This window comes from Oncorhynchus nerka, linkage group LG20 (genome assembly GCF_034236695.1).
Source record: "Oncorhynchus nerka isolate Pitt River linkage group LG20, Oner_Uvic_2.0, whole genome shotgun sequence".
Taxonomy (NCBI): Eukaryota; Metazoa; Chordata; class Actinopteri; order Salmoniformes; family Salmonidae; genus Oncorhynchus; species Oncorhynchus nerka.
The window spans coordinates 82,065,181-82,089,045 of NC_088415.1; the positions used below are offsets into that span (position 1 = coordinate 82,065,181).

Below are 23,865 nucleotides of genomic sequence, written 5' to 3' on the forward strand. Positions count from 1 at the left end.
TGCTCCCAAGGATGAACCAGACTTGTGGTCTACAATTTTTTCTGAGGTCTTGGCTGATTTCTTTGGATTTTCCCATGATGTCAAGCAAAGAGTCACTGAGTTTGAAGGTAGGCCCTGAAATACATCCACATGTCCACCTCCAATTGACTCAAATGATGTCAATTAGCCTATCAGAAGCTTCTAAAGCCATAACAATTTTCCAAGCTGTTTAAAGGCACAGTCAACTTAGTGTATTAAACTTCTGACCCACTGGAATTGTGATTGTAAAAATGACTTGTTATGCACAAAGTAGATGTCCCAACCGACTTGCCAAAACTATAGTTTGTCAACAAGTAATTTGTGGAGTGGTTGAAAAACTAGTTTTAATGACTCCAACCTAAGTGTATGTAAACTTCCGACTTCAACTGTACACTGCATTATACTTTAGCTTAGTCCCAAAATAATTCAGCCTACCTCATGCAGTAGCTTCTCCAGGTTCTCCTGTAGCTCTATGAAGTAGCGTGAGGTGACCAGGCCCATCTGAGACTTGTCTAGGCAGTCTCTGGCCAGCTCTACTAGCTGGTGCTGAATGAAGCCCAGCACGCCGTCGGCCAGGGGCAGGTTGCTGTTTGGGGAGCAGTCGGCAAGGATGTCCAGCAGACGCCCTTCCATCTGGGCTGTTGCCTGAAAAATCACATTACATTTTATGATAAACTTGATCTAAAGTGCATTTCACAAATACAGTGCATTCAGAAAGTATTCAGAACACTTCTCTTTTTCCACATTGTTTTACGTTACAGCCTTGGGTAAAATTAGATTTTTTTCCTCATCAACCTACACACAATACCTCATAATGTACAAAAAATGTAAAACAGAAATACCTTATTTACATAATTATTTAGACCCTTTGCTATGAGACTCGAAATTGAGCTCAGGTGCATCCTGTATCCATTGATCATCCTTGATGTTTCGACAACTTGATTGGTTCACCAGTGGTAAATTCAATTGATTGGACATCATTTTGAAAAGGCACACACCTGTCTATATAAGATCCCACAGTTGACAGTGTATGTCAGAGCAAAAACCAAGCCATGAGGTTGAAGGAAATCATAGAGGAATTCATAGTCCATAGAGCTCCAAGACAGGATTGTGTCGAGGCACAGATCTGGGGAAGGGTGTCAAAAAATGTCTGCAGCATTGAAGGTCCCCAAGAACACAATGGCCTCCATCATTCTTAAATGGAAGAAGTTTGGAACCACCAAGACACTTCCTAGAGCTGGCTGCCCGGCCGAACTGAGCAATCGGGGGAGAAGGGCCTTGGTCAGGGAGGTAAGCAAATACCCAATGGTCTCTCTGACAGATATCCAGAGTTCTTCTGTGGAGATGGAAGAACAACCATCTCTGCAGCACTCCACCAATCAGGCCTTTATGGTAGAGTGGTCAGATGGAAGCCACTGCTCAGTAAAAGGCACATGACAATCCGCTTGGAGTTTGCCAAAGGGAACCTAAAGAACTCTCAGAACATGAGAAACAACATTCTCTGGTCTGATGAAACCAAGATTGAACTCTTTGGCCTGAAAGCCAAGCGTCACGTCTGGAGGAAATCTGGCACCATCCCCACGGTGAAGCATGGTCAAATCAAATCAAATTGTATTGGTCACATAAACATGGTGAACAGATGTTAATGTGAGTGTTGCGAAATGATTGTGCTTCTAGTTCCGACCGTGCAATAATATCTAAGCGACATTTACAAGATGCAGTAGATGGTATAGAGTACAGTAAATACATATGAGATGAGTAATGTAGGGTATGTAAGCATTATATAAAGAGGCATTGTTTAAAACGACATTTTTTACTTCCAATTTGTAATTATTCAAGTGGCTAGAGATTGAGTCAGTATGTTGGCAGCAGCCACTCAATGTTAGTGATGGCTGTTTAACAGTCTGATGGCCTTGAGATATAATCTGTTTTTCAGTCTCTCGGTCCCAGCTTTGATGCACCTGTACTGACTTCACCTTCTGGATGATAACGGGGTGAACAGGCAGTGGCTCGGGTGGTTGTTGTCCTTGATGATCTTTATGGCCTTCCTGTGACATCGGGTGGTGTAGGTGTCCTGGAGGGCAGGTAGTTTGCTCCCAGTGATGCGTTGTTCAGACCTCACTACCCTCTGGAGAGCCTTATGGTTACGGGCGGAGCTGTTGCCGTACCAGGCTGTGGGTGATACAGCCCGACAGGATGCTCTCAATTGTGCATCTGTAAAAGTTTATGAGTGTTTTTGGTGACAAGCCAAATTTCTTCAGGCTCCTGAGGTTGAAGAGGCACTGTTGCGCCTTCTTCACCACGCTGTCTGTACGGGTGGACCATTTCAGTTTGTCCATGATGTGTACGCCGAGGAACTTTCAACCATCTCCACTACTGTCCCGTCGATGTGGATAGGGGGCTGCTCCCTCTGCTGTTTCCTGAAGTCCGCGATCATCTCCTTTGTTTTGTTGACGTTGAGTGTGAGGTTATTTTCCTGACACCACACTCCGAGGGCCCTCACTACCTCCCTGTAAGCTGTCTCGTCGTTGTTGGTAATCAAGCCTACCACTGCAGTGTTGTCTGAAAACTTGATGATTGAGTTGGAGGCGTGCATGAACACGCAGTCATGGGTGAAAAGTGAGTACAGGAGAGGGCTCAGAACGCACCCTTGTGCGTCTGTGTTGAGGATCAGCGGGTAGAGATGTTGTTTCCTACGCTCACCACCTGGGGGCAGCCGGTCAGAAAGTCCAGGACCCAGTTGCAGAGGGAGGAGTCGAGACCCAGGGTCTCGAGCTTAATGACGAGTTTGGAGGGTACTATGGTGTTAAATGCTGAGCTGTAAATCGATGAACAGCATTCTTACATAGGTATTCCTTTTGTCCAGATGGGTTAGGACAGTGTGCAGTGTGATTGCGATTGCGTCGTCTGTGGACGTATTGGGGCGGTAAGCAAATTGGAGTGGGTCTAGGTGTCAGGTAGGGTGGAGGTGATATGATCCTCGACTAGTCTCTCAAAGCACTTCATGATGACGGTGAGTGCTACGGGGCGATAGTTGTTTAGCTCCATTACCTTAGCTTTCTTGGTGGTGGCAGCATCATGCTGTGGGGATGTTAATCAGCGGCAGGTACTGGGAGACTAGTCAGGATAAACGTAAAAGATTAACGGAGCAAAGTACAGAGAGATCCTTGATGAAAACATGCTCCAGAGTGCTCAGGTCCTCAGACTGGGGCAAAGGTTCACCTTCCAGTAGGACAATGACCCTAAGCACACAGCCAAGACAACACAGGAGTGGTTACGGGACAAGTCCCCGAATGTCCTTGAGTGGCGCAGCCAGAGCCTCTACTTGAACCCGATCAAACATCTCTGGTGAGACCTGCCAAGCTTGTAGCCTCATACACCAAAAGACTCGAGGCTGTAATCGCTGCCAAAGGTGCTTCAACAAAGTACTGAGTAAAGGGTCTGAATACTTATGTAAATGGTTTATTTCCTTCCTTACATTTTTTATATTTCAAAACATTTCTAAAAACCTGTTTTTGCTTTGTCATTATGGGGTAGTGTGTGTAGATTGATGAGGGAAAAAAACAATTGAATCCATTTCAGAATAAGGCTGTAACGTAAGAAAATGTGGAGAAGCAGATCAAAGTGAAATATAAAAGTAAAGAAGATGAACGTATTTAGAAGAGACGTGATGAATCAATTGATGTGCTAGGAAAAGCAGTGTGGCGAGTCAGGAAATAACACCTACCTTCGGAAAGCGCTCTTTGTAAACGTGATTCATCATTACAATCTCATTGTCAAAGGTGCCACATGTCCGACCAGGGCTGGAGGAAGACAAGACAATCACAGTCCAGTTCTTCATTTGAGTATGAATAATCTTAGCGTTATGACTATTAGAACTTTCAAACAGAGTAGAAATTCAAAAGTACCGGTAAGCACAAAAAAACGTCAAATGCCACTTATGGCGAAGTTTAGTTCAACAGTTATGTAGTCATGACCACACTTGTAGTCTTCACTTGGGTTTGATTACATGGGTGCCCAGGAGTGTAGGGCTCCCCCTTAATAAATCAGGGCAGTCTCTTCATCATCCGGTTAACCTTTAAAAAGGTGCAAAATGCAGAAATCCCTCCGCCATTTCCTGGTTGCTAACATTCTAGTAGTTCATGTGACAAAACAAGAAGTCATTGTTTAGATAATCATTGTACCATCTAAACCACTGTGAAATATATTTTCCATAACCCTAAATATTGTATTTTCAGCAGTTTGAAGCTGGTGTACAAAACCGAAAGGTGAAAGACACAAAAACTAAACTTAACAGGAAGCATAGAAATAGCACACATAGAACAGATCTACCGCTTCTTATACTTGCTTTCAATGAGAATGACAGATCTATAACTCACATTTCTATGTGAATTTGGTCAGGTTGCCCAATAAGTTATATACTGCAGCTTTAAAAAATATCAACAGTTGTCCAGACAGTTATTTCTAGGCCAAAGAACAACTGCGTAATATAACCCTTTGCCCTGTTTGAAATTAATCTGAACGGCATTAAAAATTCTCTTCATTTTGTTAAATAATGTCTCAAAATGGCTTAAGGACAACAAAGTCAAGGTATTGGAGTGGCCATCACAAAGCCCTGACCTCAACCCTATAGAACATTTGTGGGCAGAACTGAAAAAGTGCGTGCAAGCAAGGAGGCCTACAAACCTGACTCAGTTACACCAGCTCTGTCAGGAGAAACAGGCCAAAATTCACCCAACTTAGTGTGGGAAGTTTGTGGAAGGCTACCCAAAACGTTTGACCCAAGTTAAACAACTTAAAGGCAATCCTACCAAATACTAATTGAATGTATATGAACTTCTGACCCACTGGGAATGTGTTGAAAGAAATATAAGCTGAAATAAATCAATTCTCTCTACTATTATTCTGACATTTCACATTCTTCAAATAACGTGGTGATCCTAAATGACCGAAGACAGGGAATTTTTACTAGGATTAAATGTCAGGAATTGTGAAAAACTGAGTTTAAATCTATTTGGCTAAGGTGTATGTAAACTTACGACTTCAACTGTATGTTTACAAATGCAACAGCGGGCTCCTTTGTATGTACATTTGTTGTCATATTATCGTGTTTGTGAGAGACTGGTTGCTCTCATAGCACTGTCTAGTTAAAATGCTACGTATAATGGCCACAAAACTTTGGTGGCCTGTTGACTAAAATCTGCCCTATATATCTATCAAGCACAGGCCGGTCTGTGGCCCACGCAGTACACGTCACAGGAAACCTGACCACATCCAAGCACAGCAGAACTCAGACACTCCTAACGCCTGTACAACTGCCTCTTTCTAACCACCACGAGAACCAGATGGGTCGGAGACACGTCTGTGTTTTAATGAGGGGTGACTAATTGACTAGGAGACACCATGATGTAAGAACATAAACACTATTATGCAAACAGAGCCTGGATGGCTGGATGAAGTCAACAATCTTGGTATTCAATAGCTTATGCAAAGTCAATAGAAAAGCCTTTAACTCTGTGCACAGATAAGAATCCACACAAATGTTTGTCAAAGGAAGTACTGTGATTGAGATAAAGCCAATAAGTAAGAAGTTACTGTACTTCATAAATAAAAGTAGTCAAAGCAATTTCAGCAAAGTGCATTTTCCCAATGAAAATACGTCTTGTCCGAACATTAGGAAAAATGTGTTGACCTCATTCCAAAATAGGACTTCTTGATATGTGATTACCTTCGAGGTGTGAAAACATCCTATAAATGTTTTATTTTGGGGTGAACTATCCCTTTAAGGGCGTTGGTGATCTGATTGGTGGGTGTGCCTACCTGAGACTGCGGGAGCGGAGCCTCACGGGGGGTGAGGGCTGCCCCTCCTCGTCCGCTACACTCTCTGTGCTCCGGAAGTGTTTAAACAGGAAATGAAGCTCATCTGCCGTGGGCTGGAAGGGCAGCTGGTGCAAGAGCTCCTGGGAGGAGGAAGAGGACTGGGGGAGGAAAAGAGAGAGCATAGCGAGAGAGAGAGAGGATAGCGAGAGAGAGAGCGAGATCAGTATGTGTTCCAACATATTACATGGCCCTTGAGGCCTTTATACATCAACAAGCCAGAGCTCGGTAAATACACTACCATTCAAAAGTTCGGGGTCACTTAGAAATGTCCTCCTTTTAAAAGAAAAAAAAAACCATTATAATAACATCAAATTGATCAGAAATACAGTGTAGACATTGTTAATGTTGTAAATGACTCTTGTAGCTGGAAACTGCTGTTTTTTTATGGAATGACTACATAGGCATGGAGAGGACCATTATCAGCAACCATCACTCCTGTGTTCCAATGGCACGTTGTGAGCTAATCCAGTTTATCACTTTAAAAGGATAAATGATCATTAGAAAACCCTTTTGCACTTATGTTAGCACAGCTGAAAACTGTTGTGCTAATTAAAGAAGCAATAAAACTGGCCTTCTTTAGACTAGTTGAGTGTCTGGAGCATCAGCATTTGTGGGTTCGATTACAGGCTCAAAATGGCCAGAAACAAAGACCTTTCCTCTGAAACTCGTCAGTCTAATTTTGTTCTGAGAAATGAAGGCTATTCCATGCGAGAAACTGCGAAGAACTGAAGATCTCGTACAACGCTGTGTACTACTCCCTTCACAGAACAGCACAAACTGTCTCTAACCAGAATAGAAAGAGGAGTGGGAGGCCCCGGTGCACAACTGAGCAAGAGGACAAGTACAATAATGTGTCTAGTTTAAGAAACAGTCACCTCACAAGTCTTCAACTGGCAGCTTCATTAAATAGTACCCACAAAACACCAGTCTCAACGTCAACAGTGAAGAGGCGACTCCGGGATGCTGGCCTTCTAGGCAGAGTTTCAAAGAAAAAGCCATATCTCAGACTGGCCAATAAAAATAAAAGATTAAGATGGGCAAAAGAACAGACACTGGACAGAGGAAGATTGGAAAAAAGTGTTATGGACAGACAAATCTACGTTTGAGGAGTTCGGATCACAAAGAAGAACATTTGTGAGATGCAGAAAAAAATGTATAGATGCTGGAGGATTGCTTGACACCATCTGTCAAGCATGGTGGAGGCAATGTGATGGTCTGAGGGTGCTTTGGTGGTGGCAAATTGGGAGATGTGTACAGGGTAAAAGGGGTCTTGAAGAAGGAAGTCTATCACTCCATTTTGTAACGCCATGCCATAGCCTGTGGACGGCGCTTAATTGGAGCCAATTTCCTCCTACAACAGGACAATGACCCAAAGCACAGCTCCAAACTATGCAAGAACTATTTAGGGAAGAAGCAGTCAGCTGGTATTCTGTCTATAGTGGAGTGGCCAGCACAGTCACCGGATCTTAACCCTATTGAGCTGTTGTGGGAGCAGCTTGACCGTACGTAAGAAGTGCCCAACAAGCCAATCCAACTTGTGAGAGGTGCTTCAGGAAGCATGGGGTGAAATCTCTTCAGTTTACCTCAACAAATTGAAAACTAGAACACCAAAGGTCTGCAATGCTGTAATTGCTGCAAATTGAGGATTCTTTGACGAAAGCAAAGTTTGAAGGACACAATTATTATTTCAATTAAAAATCATTATTTAAAACCTTGTCAACTTCTTGACTATATTTCCTATTAATTTTGCAACTAATTTCATGTATGTTTTCATGGAAAACAAGGTCATTTCTAAGTGACCCCAAACTTTTGAATGGTAGTGTATGTGCATGATGCAATCAAAGACACACCCTTCATAAACTCAATATCTACAGTTGGGCAAAAAAGTGATGTGACGTGATTTTCTGGATTTGTTTTTCTCATTTTGTCTGTCATAGTTGAAGTGTACCTATGATGAAAATTACAGGCCTCTCATCGTTTTAAGTGGAAGAACTTGCACAATTGGTGGCTGACTAAATACTTTTTTGCCCCACTGTATGTTCATTTTAAAAGTGCTGACAAAACAAACAGTGTTGTATAGAATTCAGTTTAGCTCAGGTCTGAAAATAAAGGAGATTATGGCTGAAAAGATTTCCCTTAGGAAGTGTAGACCATCACACTGCTTTACTATGTATTATACTGTGAGACAAATGATAATGCTTAGTAGATAAACTGTCATTGATGCTTCTACAGAGCGAACTATATTTCTCAGTTAAATTCGATTTTGTGGGAATGTGCAATAAGGGCACAACATCCTACATCCAGTTGGGTCTAAAAAAGGATTCTGTGAGCTTTCAGTATGTCACCAGAACCTGTATTTCTATCCACGACAGACCAAGGCACTGTTGGCTGTGTGTATTTTTCATTTCAAACCAAATGCACGACACGCAGACAGAGTGGAAATTATGAGCCCAAAATTATAAGCTCGTGTTTCACAAGAGGCGAGAATCCGAGGCTCATCTGACCGGAGGAACGCTCCCGAGGAGGAAACCGGAGAGGCACCTGTACCTAGTGCTACATAAAGAGGTTACCGACACTGGGCACTGAATGGGGTATTGTGTGGGAGGGACTGACCTCACTGCCATGCATTTAACGGCAGAAAATCACAGTCCAGACATAGGGCCCTGGTTAGGACGGGCCCTGGTTAGGACGGGCCCTGGTTAGGACGGGCCTTGTTTGGATGCCCTGGGTTTGACTTCCTGTATACTGTGCAGTACGAGGAAATGTGCAACATCATCGAGTACTTTTCTCTGGCTGGTGATGTACAGTTTTTCCACAGGTCTAGGGTTAATTATTAACCAGGGTTTCCCTACATTTCCTGGGCTTCCAACACCCAAACTTTCCATTCAAACCAATAGGTGACTAATTATCTTGGGCTGGGGGAAAAAATTATAGCTAGGAAAAGGGGCCGCAACACTGAAATGGTGCTGGGAGAAACACAAGCAGTGCAAATGCACCAGCCAATGCCCTGACACCTATTATTTCACTTCAAATGTAGGTAATTAATGAATTTTAATCATGAGGGTAAATGAATAAAACATTTAAAAACAGTGTTGTCATCTTCCGAAGTTCCTGTCTTGAGTCAGCTCTACCATAACTCCCTCAAGCCAAAACACTGATGAAAAGCTTAAGATGGATGAGGAGGGCTTGCGAGGTGTTTCATCAGTATTACTGTTCTCCCATGAGGTGACTCTTGTTCCCTGCTCTTTTGACTCGGTCGCTTACATAATTCACAGACATGCTGAAAGGAAACCATGGACACTCAACTTTTTGTAGGGGACACAGCCAGTGGACAATATAGAGATGAACATAAACCCATCCTTTGGTGAATCATAAATGGCCATGTGAAGGCCAGGAGACTTAAACCCGGGAACAGTGAAAATGTTTAACTTTGTTAAAGCAATGCCCCTGAACTCTTGTGTATTTTCTGCACTATGCAATGATATGATGGGTAGCGACCATGTAACGCTTTTACAACATACAGAAGTTCGCTGGTTATCAAGGGGCAAAGTATTGACACATTTTTTTTTACATTTAGAGACAAGCTTAAAGTTCTTTACTGACCATCATTTCCACTTGTCTGACCACTTGACTGATGAGTTTCTCACAGGACTGGCCTATCTGGGTGATTTGTTTTTCCCCCCTCGCCTGAATGATCTGAATCTAGGATTACAGTGACTCTCCGCAACTATATTCAATGTGCAGAACAAAATTGAAGCTATGAATAAGAAGTTGGAGCTCTTCTCTGTCTGCATTAACAAGGACAACACACAGGTCTTTCCATGATGTTGTGTGCAAATGAACTCACGCCTACGGACAATGTCAAATGTGATATAGCGAAGCACTGAAGCTGGGTGCACAATTATGCAGGTACTTTCGGATGACACAAACAACTGGATTCGTTATCCCTTTCATGCCCTGCCTCCAGTCCACTTACCGATATCTGAACAAGAGAGCCTCATTGAAATTGCAACATGCGGTTCTGTGAAAATGTCATTTAAATCAGAAGCCACTGCCAAATTTCTGGATTGGACTGCGCTCAGAGTATCCTGCCTTGGCAAATCACGCTGTCAAGACACTGATGGCCATTGCAACCACGTACCTATGCGAGAGTGGATTCTCGGCCCTCACTAGCATTAAACCTAAATAGAGGCACCGACTGTGTGTGGAAAATGATTTAAGACTGAAACTCTCTCCAATACAACCCAACATTGCAGAGTTATGTGCATACTTTCAAGCACACCCTTCTCACAAACTTGTGGTGAGTTATTTACAATTTTCAATGAACAAATAAGGTTTTATATGTAAGATGGTTAGATAAATATCAAAATGATTTATTATTATTATTAGTGCCCTGGTCCTATAAGAACTCTTTGTCACTTCCCACAAGCCGGGTTGCGACTATAACTCACACTCATTCTTATGTTTAATAAAATGTATTGTATAGTGTGTGAGACAGGCTTACAATGATGGTAAAAAACATTGAGAGTGCGCTGACCCTGGTGCTAGAGGGGGTACGCAGCTGGCGGTTGAATGTTTGAAGGGGTACGGGACTATGAAAAGTTTCATGCTTTAAAACATGAAGGTCAGTCGATACGGAACCAGAGTCTGCTGCAGAGGATAAGTTCATTAGAGTTACCAGCCTCAAAAAATATATATATAAATATAAAAAAATAATTTTAAAATAAATATAAATATATATATATTTTTTTTTTTAAATCGGCATTTAACTGCACCTCAGATTGCAGACCAAATAGATGCTTCACAGAGTTCAAGCAACAGACACATCTCAACATCAACTGTTCAGAGGAGACTGCGTGAATCATAAGGTAGGCCACTTGATTTGAACAAAGTGGACAGGCTAACATGCATCACGTTGGGGATGGACAGAAGGGTGTGTTCATAACAATTTCAACTGTTCTACCTTGTTAACCAGCAAATAAATCCAAGTTTATTAGACTTTAAATATAAAGATTAGCTGGTTAGTAGTGAGTGAGAGATTGTTTATGAGACCTAGCTGTTAATGTTCTATAATGCCTGCTACAAGATGTTGGTCATTATTAGTGAACGTGCATTATGCATGGTTCATTATGCATGGATCTGTTAAAAAGCCATCACTAGCCGGCTACCACCCGGTTACTCAACCCTGCATCTTAGAGGCTGCTGCCCTATGTCCATAAACATAGAACAGCAGAGGCTCATCAGAGGAAGAAGGGGAGGACCATCATCCTTATGGAATTTAATAAAAATAGTGAAACATGAAAAAAGTGATAAATATATTCACGTGGCCAAATAATTAATAGAAACACACTGTTTTGCAATGAAGGACTAAAGTTATGTCAACAGCACTCTGTAGGGTAGCACCATAGTGTAGCCAGAGGAGCTAAACTCAGCAAAAAAAGAAACGTCCTCTCACCATCAACTGCGTTTATTTTCAGCAAACTTAACATGTGTAAATATTTGTATGAACATAAGATTCAACAACTGAGACATAAACTGAACAAGTTCCACAGACATGTGACCAACAGAAATGTAATGTGTCCCTGAACAAAGTGGGGGGGGGTGAAAATCAAAAGTAACAGTCAGTATCTGGTGTGGCCACCAGCTGCATTAAAAGTACTGCAGTACATCTCCTGCTCATGGACTGCAACAGATTTGCCAGTTCTTGCTGTGAGATGTTACCCCACTCTTCCACTAAGGAACCTGCAAGTTCCCAGACATTTCTGGGGGGAAAGGCCCTAGCCCTCACCCTCCGATCAAACAGGTCCCAGACGTGCTCAATGGGATTGAGATCCGGGCTTTTTGCTGGCCATGGCAGAACACTGACATTCCTGTCTTGCAGGAAATCACGCACAGACCGAGCAGTATGGCTGGTGGCATGGTCATGCTGGAGGGTCCTGTCTGGTCCAGCGACGGTGGGTTTGTGCCCATAGGCGACGTTGTTGCCGGTGATGTCTGTTGAGGACCTGCCTTACAACAGGCCTACAAGCCCTCAGTCCAGCCTCTCTCAGCCTATTGCGGACAGTCTGAGCACTGATGGCGGGATTGTGCGTTCCTGGTGCAACTCGGCAGTTGTTGTTGCCATCCTGTACCTGTTCCGCAGGTGTGATGTTTGGATGTACCGATCCTATGTAGGTGTTGTTACATGTGGTCCTGTCTCCCTGTAGCGCTGTCTTAGGCATCTCACAGTACGGGCATTGCAATTAACTGCCCTGGCCACATCTGCAGTCCTCATGTCTGTTTGCAGCATGCCTAAGGCACGTTCACGAAGATGAGCAGGGACCTTGGGCATCTTTCTTTTGGTGTATTTCAGAGTCTGTAGAAAGGCCTCTTTAGTAGTGTCCTAAGATTTCATAACTGTGACCTTAATTGCCTACCATCTGTAAGTGTTTAGTGTCTTAATGACCGTTCCACAGGTGCATGTTCATTAATGGTTTATGGTTCATTGAACAAGCATGGGAAACAGTGTTTAAACCCTTTCCAATGAAGATCTGTGAAGTTATTGTATTTTTATGAATTATCTTTGAAGGACAGGGTCCTGAAAAAGGGATATTTCCTTTTTTGCTGAGTTTAGTTTCCATCCTCCTCTGGGTATATTGACTTCAATACAAAACCTAGAAGACTCATAGTAATTATGAGAACTTCCAGAGTGCATAAAATGTGGTGAGTAGTTCACTCGAAGACAGAGAAAGACAAGAGTTGAACAGTTAACAAATTAATTGATTTCAAAATTAAAGAGAAGCAAGAGAGAGCTAGCGATATTCTGTTATATTTTTTTAAACTATCACTTTCACTTAGCTCGTAATTTCTTATTTAACCAGGTAGGCTAGTTGAGAACAACTTCTCATTGACAACGGCGACCTGGCCAAGATAAAGCAAAGCAGCTCGACATATACAACACAGAGTTACACATGGAATAAACAAACATACAGTCAATAATACAGTACAAAAAAAGTCTGTGACAGACAAAATGAGAAAAAAAATCCAGAAAATCACCTCTGTCATTGCCAACAAAGGGTATATAACAAAGTATTGAGAAACTTTTGTTATTGACCAAATACTTATTTTCCACCATCATTTGCAAATAAATTCATTAAAAATCCTACAATGTGATTTTCTGGATTTTTTTTCTCATTTTGTCTGTCATAGTTGAAGTGTACCTATGATGAAAATTACAGGCCTCTCATCTTTTAAGTGTGAGAACTTGCACAATTGGTGGCTGACTAAATACTTTTTTGCCCCACTGTATATATTTACACTCTGGTCAGACATTGCTCGTCCTAATATTTCTATATTTCTTAATTTCTTATTTCTCCATTCTTTTACTTATAGATGTGTTTTACTGCACTGTTGGAGCTAGGAACATAGGCATTTTGCTACACCCGCAATAACATCTGCTAAATATGTGTATGCAACCAATAACATTTGATTACATTTGTAACAAAAAGGCCATTTTCATAGAAGGCCTTGAAAGCCAGATCAGTGATTATTACAAAAACACAGGTTAAACTATTTTGATAAAATGTGTGGGTCTTATGATTGTGGATGGTTTATATTTAGCCAAGGTATAATTTCACAAGCTCTTAACTCATTAGATTATTGCTAACTGTTTGAAATGCAGTATATTTTACCTTTAAATTGTACAACAAAACGTACTGTATATATTGTGAATCGCACATAAATTTGAAAAAAATCTAGATATGTCTTATCTGGACTTCCTGGTAGCAACCTTAAATACTGAACTTAAACAGCTACATTTCCTGTGGGTTTACTGTACAACATGGTGTTGCTCAATAAACATTTCATTGTTAGTTAAATTGAGTATTGACGACAATGCCAAACGCTCCCTTGTTGGTCTTTGAGGAAGAAGGGCTTACATATTTAATGAGGAAGAGAGGGACGACTTACTGACACTGAAGAGCTGGGGGGGTTGGTGCCATAGCCGGACGAGGGGACGGAGGCAACAGACCATCTTCGCCCATCCGCTCTGGAAGAACCAGGAAACAACAAAGCACCTTATGAGCTTTTAAATTTCATACATATCCTCAAGATTTAATCATGAAGCACTACCAAAGGCTGTTTAACATGATTAAAGGAGGTATAAAAATAAATTAAAAATCGACAAAAAAGGATCAAATGTTTTCCTACCTTTCAGTGCGGGCCAGGTGGCTGGGATAACACATTATGAGGAAGAGCCAGAGAGAAAGAAAGAAGGAAATGAAAAATTAGGACACAAACACATTCACTGACACAGTGAAGCTGTCAGAAGCTCACGACCTGACGTCAATGTGCTGAACACCTGACAAGATGCCATGAACCCAATGATACATGCTTAATGAGTCATTTCTCACACACACACACCTTTCACCACCCTTCAGCTCAACCACTTTTGTAGCAGAAAACAAATAATTCAGTCATTGTCTATATGAATGCAGCTGACACTGTATTGAAGCCATTGAATGCAGTTTATCAAAGTGCAAAAGGTTCAGTACACATCATTGCATTTTGTATCAAAGTACAAAGTAGGCTGGTCATTCTTGTAGTCTCGTAGATCATGCATTAAGCTCTTTTTGTCTATAAAAGCCCTCTTGCATAAACTTCCGCCATGCCTTACTTAATTGTTAACCTTCAGACATATAAATTACCAGACTCGGACCCATTCAATCTCCGCCGAGTTAGGTAAATCTTCCAAGTGTGTGCAAAGCTGTCATCAAGGCAAAGGGTGGCTACATTGAAGAATCTCAAATAACATATTTTTTTATTTGTTTAACACTTTTTGGGGGGTTACTACATGATTCCATATGTGTTATTTCATAGTTTGTCTTCACTATTATTCTACAATGTAGAAAATAGTAAAAAATTAAAGAAACCCTGGAATGAGTAGGTGTCCAAACCTTTGACTGGTCCTGTGCATGTGTAATTTAACTGTTGTTTATTGACGTTTTTATGAAGGACTCGTCTGTGAAAGAGACCGTGGTCTCAGAATGACGCCCTGCTTAGTAAAAGGTTGCATACATGTTTTGGGGGGGGGCACTAGATTCCTCATGTGTCAGGTTAGAGCCCTGAAAAACCAGCTTATGGCTGACAAATCAGGTCTGACTTAATAAGATTGGGGTTTCTGCACGTATCAGAGCAAGGATTAGTCAACTGATATAGGATGTCTCTTCGGCTTCATATCCCAGATATATTATTATGAATAATAGTAATCTTAATTTAATATCAAAGTTCTTATGACAGCTTTGTGTGTCAGTATTTCAAGCAAGTCGCCACATGGGATTGTTTACATGGCCAAATAACAGCACACGAGGACTGCAGTCTGAGTACCAACAATTATCTAAAGCACAACACCTTACACACTGCAGCCATAACATCTACAGTCCATTCGGAAAGTATTCAGACCCCTAGACTTTTTCCACATATTGTTACGTTACAGCCTTATTCTAAAATCGATTAAATTGTTGTTATTTCCCCCCTCAATCTACACACAATTCCCATAATGGCAAAGCAAGTTCTTAGAAATGTAAGCAAATGTATTAAAAATAAATAATACTTTATTTATATATATATATTCAGACCCATAGCATCTATGTCCACTTTGGCATCCCCGAACCCTCAGTAAATGTAGCTGTGTCATGTAAGCTGATGCAACCGTGTGCATGGCCAAAATGTTTCATGTGACCCCCCCCCCCACTTATCTCTATAGTTTATGGTGTGGTACACTTACTCCTGTACCATTAAAGGCATAGCCTCACTGTCCTCAAGCCTGACTGGGTTGCAACTGTTTAACACTGAAGGTGATGCTTGTAGCTCACTAGTGGGCTGGCTCACAGTATATGTGACGTGTGATAGGCTCAGGATAAGGCTGTCTGTATCACATCATCACGGCAGCCCAGAGTAATGAGTGTGCGTACTGCACACCGACTCTCCCTTTAATTGCGCTGACAAATGCCAAGTCCTATGTCCCATGAGTAGCCCTAGAGCCATTTGGCTGGTTTCAGTCCAAAGCACCGTCCTCATTTCTAATAGAGGTATTTGATGCATTGCCGTTGTCATGGAAAAGCGACGAAGGTTACCTACAGTACCATCCCTTTTCTATGCATTTCTGGGGGGGGTTATCCTTTTTGTGAACTAGATCTTTTGGCTACCTATTGTGTGCTAAAGTGAAGGTGCCTTTTGACAGTTCTGAGATTAATTCTGAGATTAATTGCATACCTGCTTTTTATTAGTAGGACTCCTTCAATAATACAACCAAATGAAAGCATGAATTCCTTCTACTAAACTGAAATAATTGAAAGGAGGATTGGACTTTTCCTTACCTGCGTGCAAACTGGAAGTTGGCGGAGGCACTAGCGGAGACATTTCGGGGGCTTTCTTGGGGGCTACTTCCAGCTGAAACACAACAATTAGGCTCTTAGGGCCTCCCGGGTGGTGCAGTGGTTAAGGGCGCTGTACTGCAGCGCCAGCTGTGCCATCAGAGTCCCTGGGTTCGCGCCCGGGCTCTGTCGTAACCGGCCGCGACCGGAAGATCCGTGGGGCGATTGGCACAATTGGCACAATTGGCTTAGCGTCGTCCGGGTTAGGGAGGGCTTGGTCGGTAGGGATATCCTTGTCTCATCGCGCACCAGCGACTCCTGTGGCGGGCCGGGCGCAGTGCGCGCTAACCAAGGTTGCCAGGTGCACGGTGTTTCCTCCAACACATTGGTGTGGCTGGCTTCCGGGTTGGATGCGCGCTGTGTTAAGAAGCAGTGTGGCTTGGTTGGGTTGTGTATCGGAGGATGCATGACCTTCAACCTTTGTCTCTCCCGAGCCCGTACGGGAGTTGTAGCGATGAGACAAGATAGTAGCTACTAACAATTGGATACCACGAAATTGGAGAGAAAAAGTTTAAAGAAAGAAAGAAAAAGAAAGAAAGAAAAGTAAAAAGAAAACGGTTTCTTTCATGTGAAATGTATTTCATCAGTTATTCCCCTAAAATGATACAAAAGCTAAAGCAATAAGCTTCTTTGGAAACTTGAGCTTCAAAACAGAAACCAAAGAGTGATTTGAGCTTGGCCAGCTCAGCTGCTTCATTTTAATTTACCTGAGAACTCTGTTCTCACTGTGTGAGAACACACAGTTTAGCATTTTGTGTTTTTTTGCACTGGAAAGGTCTGATTGGTCTGCTGTCTCTTTAATGCCACATGCTGATTGGCCTGCTATACATTTATCACGTACTGATTGGTCTGCTATGTTTTTACAACATACTGATTGGTCTGCACTCTATCGCATGCTGAGTGCAGAGACTGCTGACAACAACACCTACCTGTGGTGAGGGGGAGAGGTGAGAGTGGTCGGGAGAGCGTGGGGGAGGGGGTCCCGACTGCCAGACTCCTTCTCTTGTTGTTACGGCAACTGTGTGGAAAAGGGAGAGAATTGTTTTGTGTGATACATTAGAGTAGTGGAATGTAAACCGAGTTGTGATATTGGGGCTTGGTTGTAACATGCAGGTGTTCTGATTTATTTAGCCTGTATGATACACTATGCACATTTCACCACCAAGTACTGAAAAAAGTCATTCATTTCTAATTAAAATGTATTGTAAAACGATTTGGACCTCTTGTTTTTGGCTTGTACACCTACCTCACACAGTAGGCAGTAGAAATTGAATTACCATCTAATTTGGTTAAATTGGACAACTTTGCTTAACACAAATTAGTCAGCTTAGCAGTCCATTGATAAGAACACAGTCTCTGTTATTGGGGGGCTACGGTGCTTGCAGGGCGTGTCCCCACCCGGCTCCATGTCTCCATGACCGAGGGTAGATTTACAGAATGCAAGGAACTCATTTTCAGTTTGTTTGTTTCGTAGATGACTGATCCCCAGCCCCATTGTTGATGTTGCGCTGCCACAGGGCCACTGTAATATCAATGCAATCTCGTTGGCAGTGACCTAAAGTAATTGAGAAGCTCAGACGACAACTGAGCCTGACATTTCTGGGTCGGCATGGAGATGAGATCCATGCGCCTCAAACCAAAGGCATTAACTGGGAGAGATGTTTGTTTAATAGCAGAACTCAACTGAGAGAATACAAAAGATCCCCTTGTAATAAAATGTATTTAATTCATATATACATTTATCAAACTTTGATCTGTCCATGTCAATTGTTTCACAAACCAATTTTCATTTGCAAAAACAACCTGCCAAGATTAAATCAAAATCATAAGCAAAACACTGAGGCAATAGAAAGTATTTCAATATCGGTCTCAGTCAAACAACAAGCTGTATTGCTTGTAGGGCTTTGCAGGGACTTGCACGGTACCATGATTTAAGAAGCTAAGTGCAAATAGTAGACTGACATGTACTACGAACCAACAGAGATTGTGATGAATGCTTGGCGGTTGACACAGCCGGTGTTAGCTGTCAGATGCACCATGACATCTTCCACATCCACCAGGATTCTAAAACAACTGTGGTAGGCTATGGGCAGACTTGTACACAAAACATTCAGAACTGGTTCCCAAACTCGGTTCTCGGGACCCCAAGGGGTGAACGTTTTGGTTTTTGCCCTAGCACTACACAGCTGATTCAAATAAACAACTAACTATCAAACTTTAATGATGTGAATGAGCTGCGTAGTGCTAGGGTTGGACTTTGGGGTCCAGAGGACCGAGTTTGGGAAACACTGACAGAGTGACCAGGTGAAGGCTATGATTCTTTATTGATGTGAATGAGCTGCGTAGTGCTAGGGTTGGACTTTGGGGTCCAGAGGACCGAGTTTGGGAAACACTGACATAGTGACCAGGTGATTCCAGGTGAACGCTATGATTCTTTATTGATGTCACTTGTTAAATCTACTTCAATCAGTGTAGATGAAGGGGAGGAGACACATTAAAGAAGGGTTTTTAAGCCTTGAGACATGGATTGTGTATGTGTGCCATTCAGCGGGTGAATGTGTAAAACAAAAGATTAAAGTGCCTTTGAACAGGAGTATCATAGTACTGGTTTGAGAGTGTCAAGAACTTCAACGTGTGTATCAAGAGTGGTCCACCACCCAAAGGACATCCAGCTAACTTGACAACTGAGGAAGGCATTGGAGTCAACATGGGCCAGCATCCCTGTGCAACGCTTTCGACACGAGTCCGTGCCCCGACAAATTGAGGCTGTTCTGAAGGCAAATGGTGCAACTCAATATGAGAAAGATGTTCCTAATGTTTTGTATACTCAGTGTATATTGACTGGCTTGCCAACGTCTGCTACTGTAGTGAAATAGATTTTATTTGTGATTTCACAAGGATGAAAAATGTTTTTGGGAAATTTAGAGACCCAAGAAATTTTCAACGTTTCACAGATTTCACAGATTTAAAGTTAATATAACTAATATTCATGTGAATAAATTCGTTTTACTTATATACTTTTGCTAGACTATAGCCTATACTGTAAGGAACAAGTTGTGAGCCTTCGGCATGAACAACACTGTGTCCCTCCCTATACAGCTGCGGCTTCTGTAAGTCTAAACATAGGCAACAATAACGGCAACATTTCTCTATCGGAAACAAAACTAGGGTGGATGTAACCCGACACATTGTAGTAGAGTAGAGAAATCACAACACAAAACCAGACTGAACATCAACATGAAAACAAAGGCCAATTTGTGCCATTGTTGTGAATGAAAAGGTACGCTGTTATTGAAGAAAATCTTAAACAAAAAAAGCATAGCCTTATAATTATTAAATGCGACGTAATTTTCCTGAATAGTTGTCCCTGTGGTCTTGGGCTTTGACTCAGACAACCAAAATACTAAATGCAATAGGCTGCACGGGCTCATCCATAAGAGATTTGCATGATCGCTGATTAAAATAGTTTGACAAGTCGGCTGATAGAAGAAAATCAGGTTACCTTTTTGATCTTTTCATCATGGCCCCAGTCACAAAACATGTTTTGTAGCTGGGCAAAACAGTCCAATAGTAATTCTGATCAGACATGATGAATTACAGCGATGCAAAGGGGTACTTTGAATCGAGTTTGGTAAATGTCCACTATCTCTTGAATAACACAATTTATATTTCCTCGAAATGTTTCGGAGAGTACTCGGTGTCCGAAACCAGAAACTCCGACAAGGGTTGTTACGATCTGACTCCATACCCGTGGCAGCTCAGGCAAGTAGGCGCTAAGCAACTGTTGATGCCATCATCTCTTTATTTCTTCCATGTGAATTTTCGGAAAGGCATCTGTCGCGCACTACACTCTGGAATCTTTCTCAATCACCAAAACATGTTAACTCCAGAAACAGCTAACACCGCGCAGATACTTGTGTCAATCCATCAATTGGAGGAGGAGGGATTGCCGCCGAAGGAAGGAAGTTGTAATTTAGACTGGGGGATGTAGCATAATGGCGCGTTTATGTAAAATAATGATAATGGATTTCACCGTCACTGTATGTTGTTCGCATGACTATTTAAAAAGCCTCAGGCAAATTGATAAAATATTAACAAGTGCAACTATTATGCTGCTATTCGACTGTAACACCAGTGTTACACAGTACACTAGTGTATAATACACCCTTATGTTATAGGGAATTCTGATATGCCCCAGTATCTATGCATTAAAGATGTCAATGATGAGTAGGCCTCTGACGTTTCTCCTCTCCAACGCCCAGGATGCTTCTATTCAAACTCCCATTAGACAGCTCTGCAAGCTTGTCTGTCGGATTTTTACTATGGCTGAGGATAACAAGTATCACATTTCCTAAGTCCTCCACCGGGCTCACAATCAATAACAGACAAACTAAACACCTTCTTTGCCCGCTTTAAGGATAATACACGCAGCCCGCTACCAAGGACTGCGGCCTCTCCTTCTCCAGTGGCCGACGTTTAAACGTGTTAACCCTCGCAAGGCTGCGGGACCAGAAGGCATTCCTAGCCGGTCCTCAGAGCATGCGCAGACCAGCTGGCTGGTGTGTTTACTGACATATTCAAGATGACCAACATTGTTCTTGTACCCAAGAAGGCAAAGATAACTGAACTAAATGACTAATCACCAGTAGCACTCACTTCTGTCAACATGAAGTGCTTTGCGTGACTAGTCAAGGATCATATCATCGCCACACTAGACCCACTTCAATTTGCATACCGCCCAAATAGGTCCACAGATGATGCAATCGCAATCACACTGCCTTGCCCTTGGGGCTCCCGAGTGGCCTAAGACACTGCATCCCAGTGCAAGAGACATCACTGCAGTACCTGGTTTGAATCCAGGCTGCATCACATCCAGCCGTGATTGGTAGTCCCATACGGTGGCGCACAATTGGTCCAGCGTCATCCGGAATTGTCAACATCTCTAACGCACAGATACCAGGGTGGGGCTGACAGTGAGGACTTGAAGAGCAGAATCAACAACCTCTGCATAATCAAAACAATTGCTTTGTGAGGTGTTAAATTCACAGTTAGCCTTTATGGAAATGCAAGCTGAAAAGTAGGCCACCAGTGGCCTGGCTTTGGCCCCACGTGAGAGCAGGTGTGCTGGAGCCATGGCCCAGTGAGACATGTGTTCCGGCCCGCGTAGATGGAAAAATAAAACACTGGGTTAAATCCTGTATGGAAATGCGCCATTAAAGTATATTTTATCATTACATAATGAATAATGATTTATCTTCTAATAAAAACATAGCAGAGAAATGTAATAGCATAGCAGAGGCATGTTCAATACCAACTAGGCCTTTGTAAGCCTATCCAAAAAGAGACTTAAATTGTACTTTTCAGCTTCATTCAATAGAAGAAATTGCTACTTTATATGTAGAGAAAGAAAGTTCCCCGGTCAATGAACAATCAAAATACATTTTACAGGACTTTATTTTACAATACTTCACATTATAAGCCATTGTGTACAAAATATTAAGAACACCTTCCTAATATTTAGTTGTTATTAGGAAGGACATCTACCATGGATCGCTAAAATAATGATTATGATAACACTTCATCAATTTAAATATTATGGGGAGACCTATACATTTGGCAGCCAAGCCCTAGTTATTAGTGTAGCCTATTATCTTCTAGACATGACGTTGAAATATCTTCAAGCCTACATTAAAAACCTCCAGGCTTTCGTCATAAGGGGGCGGCAGGCCTAGTGGTTAGTGTTGGGCCAGTAACCGAAAGGTTGCTGGAACGAATCCCCTGAGCTGACAAGGTAAAAATCTGTCATTCTGGCCCTGAACAAGGCAGTTAACCCACTGTTCCCCGGTAGGCGGTCATTGTAAATAAGAATTTATTCATAACTGACTTGCCTGCTTACATAAAAATAAGAATCAATTCAATTTGAAAAAAAACAAATTACCAGGTGCAGTATGAAAAAACTGGATCCTGTGTGAATCGTCCTCTGGAATAGCACACGCTAGTAATACTTGTCCGAATAGGGCTATAACATGGCAAAGAATAGGCTTATCAGCGTAGAGTGTGCCACGTCATCCCATGGGATGATTCACGGCTGCAGAAATACAGTGCATTCGGAAAGTGTTCAGACGAATAGGCTTATCATGTAATTTATTAAATTCAATTTTTTCCTCACACAATACCCCATAATGACAAAGCGTGAATTTTTTTGTTGTTGTTTGTTTTCAATTTATTGAAAATGGAGTATAGAAATCTAATTTACATAAGTATTCACACCTCCAAGTCAATACTTTGTAGAAGCACCATTGGCAGTGATTACAGCTGTGAGTCTTTCTGGGTAAGTCTCTAACAGCTTTCCACACCTGGATTGTACAACATTTGCCCATTATTCTTTTCTCAATTCTTCAATTTTTCCTGTGCTTAGCTGCATTCTGTTTCTTTTTTATCCTGAAAACCTCCCCAGTCCTTAACAATTACAAGCATAACCATAACATGATGCAGCCACCACGATGCTTAAAAATATGGAGAGTGGTACTCCGTAATGTGTTGTATTGGATTTGCCCTGAACACATCACTTTGCATTCAGGACAAAAAGTTCATGACTTTGGCACATTCTTTTCAGTATTACTTTAGATGCATGTTTTGTAATATTTTTTTCTTCTCAAAATGGTACAGTAAAAATGCTTCCAGTCGATAACATACATAGTGGAGTATTTATACTACATTCATCCAATGAGTTTGCTGACAAAGAATTTCAAACATGTCTTTAATGTGTAATGAATGCTATTAATGCCAGTATGTCATGTAAGTAGTTTGAAAGGGTGCATTTTCTAAATGGTGCATTATTTTTGTATGACTACCCCTTCTCTATACCCCACACATACAGATAATTGTAAGGTCCTTCAGTCGACTACTGAATTTCAAACACAGATTCAACTACAAAAAAGGATCTTTTCCAATGTCTTGCAAAGGGCACCTATTGGTAGATGGGTCAAAATAAACCACTCAGGGATTTCACTATGCCACGAATGGTGACTTTAAAACAGTTTGTTTTCTCCTATCACAGCCATTAAACTCTGAGGATGGATCAACAACATTGTAGTTACTCCACAATACTGACCTAATTGACAGGTGCAGAATAAAAGTATTCCAAAACATGCATCCTTTTTGCAACAAGGCACTTAAGTAATACTGCAAAACATTTGGCAAAGAAATATAAAAAATGTCCTGAATACAAAGCATTGTTTTTAGGGCAAACACAACACATCACTGACTACCACTCTTCATACTTTCAAGGGGCGGCAGGGTAGCCTAGTGGTTAGAGCGTTAGACTAGTAACTGGACGGTTGCAAGTTCAAATCCCCGAGCTGACAAGGTACAAATCTGTCGTTCTGCCCCTAAACAGGCAGTCATTGAAAATAAGAATTTGTTCTTAATAACAGACTTGCCTAGTTAAATACAGTTTTTTTTAAGTATGGTGGTGGCTGCTTCATGTTATGGGTATACTTGTCATTGGTAAGGACCAGGTGAAACAATACTGCTAGTACAAACTCGAACCCAA

The 23,865-nt window shown here is 41.8% G+C and overlaps 1 protein-coding gene across 2 annotated transcripts in view; it reads right to left on the reverse strand.

The window, feature by feature from the left end:
• The window catches only part of LOC115103246 (microtubule-associated serine/threonine-protein kinase 3-like), a 44,242-nt gene extending 23,990 nt beyond the window's left edge, over nt 1-20,252 (reverse strand). For both annotated transcript variants that reach the window (XM_029624061.2, XM_065005865.1), the window contains exons 1-8: nt 19,813-20,252; nt 17,240-17,328; nt 16,254-16,326; nt 14,086-14,106; nt 13,846-13,924; nt 5,839-5,996; nt 3,746-3,821; nt 454-663 (exon numbers count right to left, since the gene is read on the reverse strand). In XM_029624061.2, the coding sequence (XP_029479921.1) occupies nt 454-663; nt 3,746-3,821; nt 5,839-5,996; nt 13,846-13,924; nt 14,086-14,106; nt 16,254-16,326; nt 17,240-17,328; nt 19,813-19,898 (792 nt within the window). In that variant the 5' untranslated portion in view covers nt 19,899-20,252. The remainder of the gene's footprint in view (nt 1-453; nt 664-3,745; nt 3,822-5,838; nt 5,997-13,845; nt 13,925-14,085; nt 14,107-16,253; nt 16,327-17,239; nt 17,329-19,812) is intronic.
• Between the last annotated feature and the right edge of the window lie 3,613 nt (nt 20,253-23,865).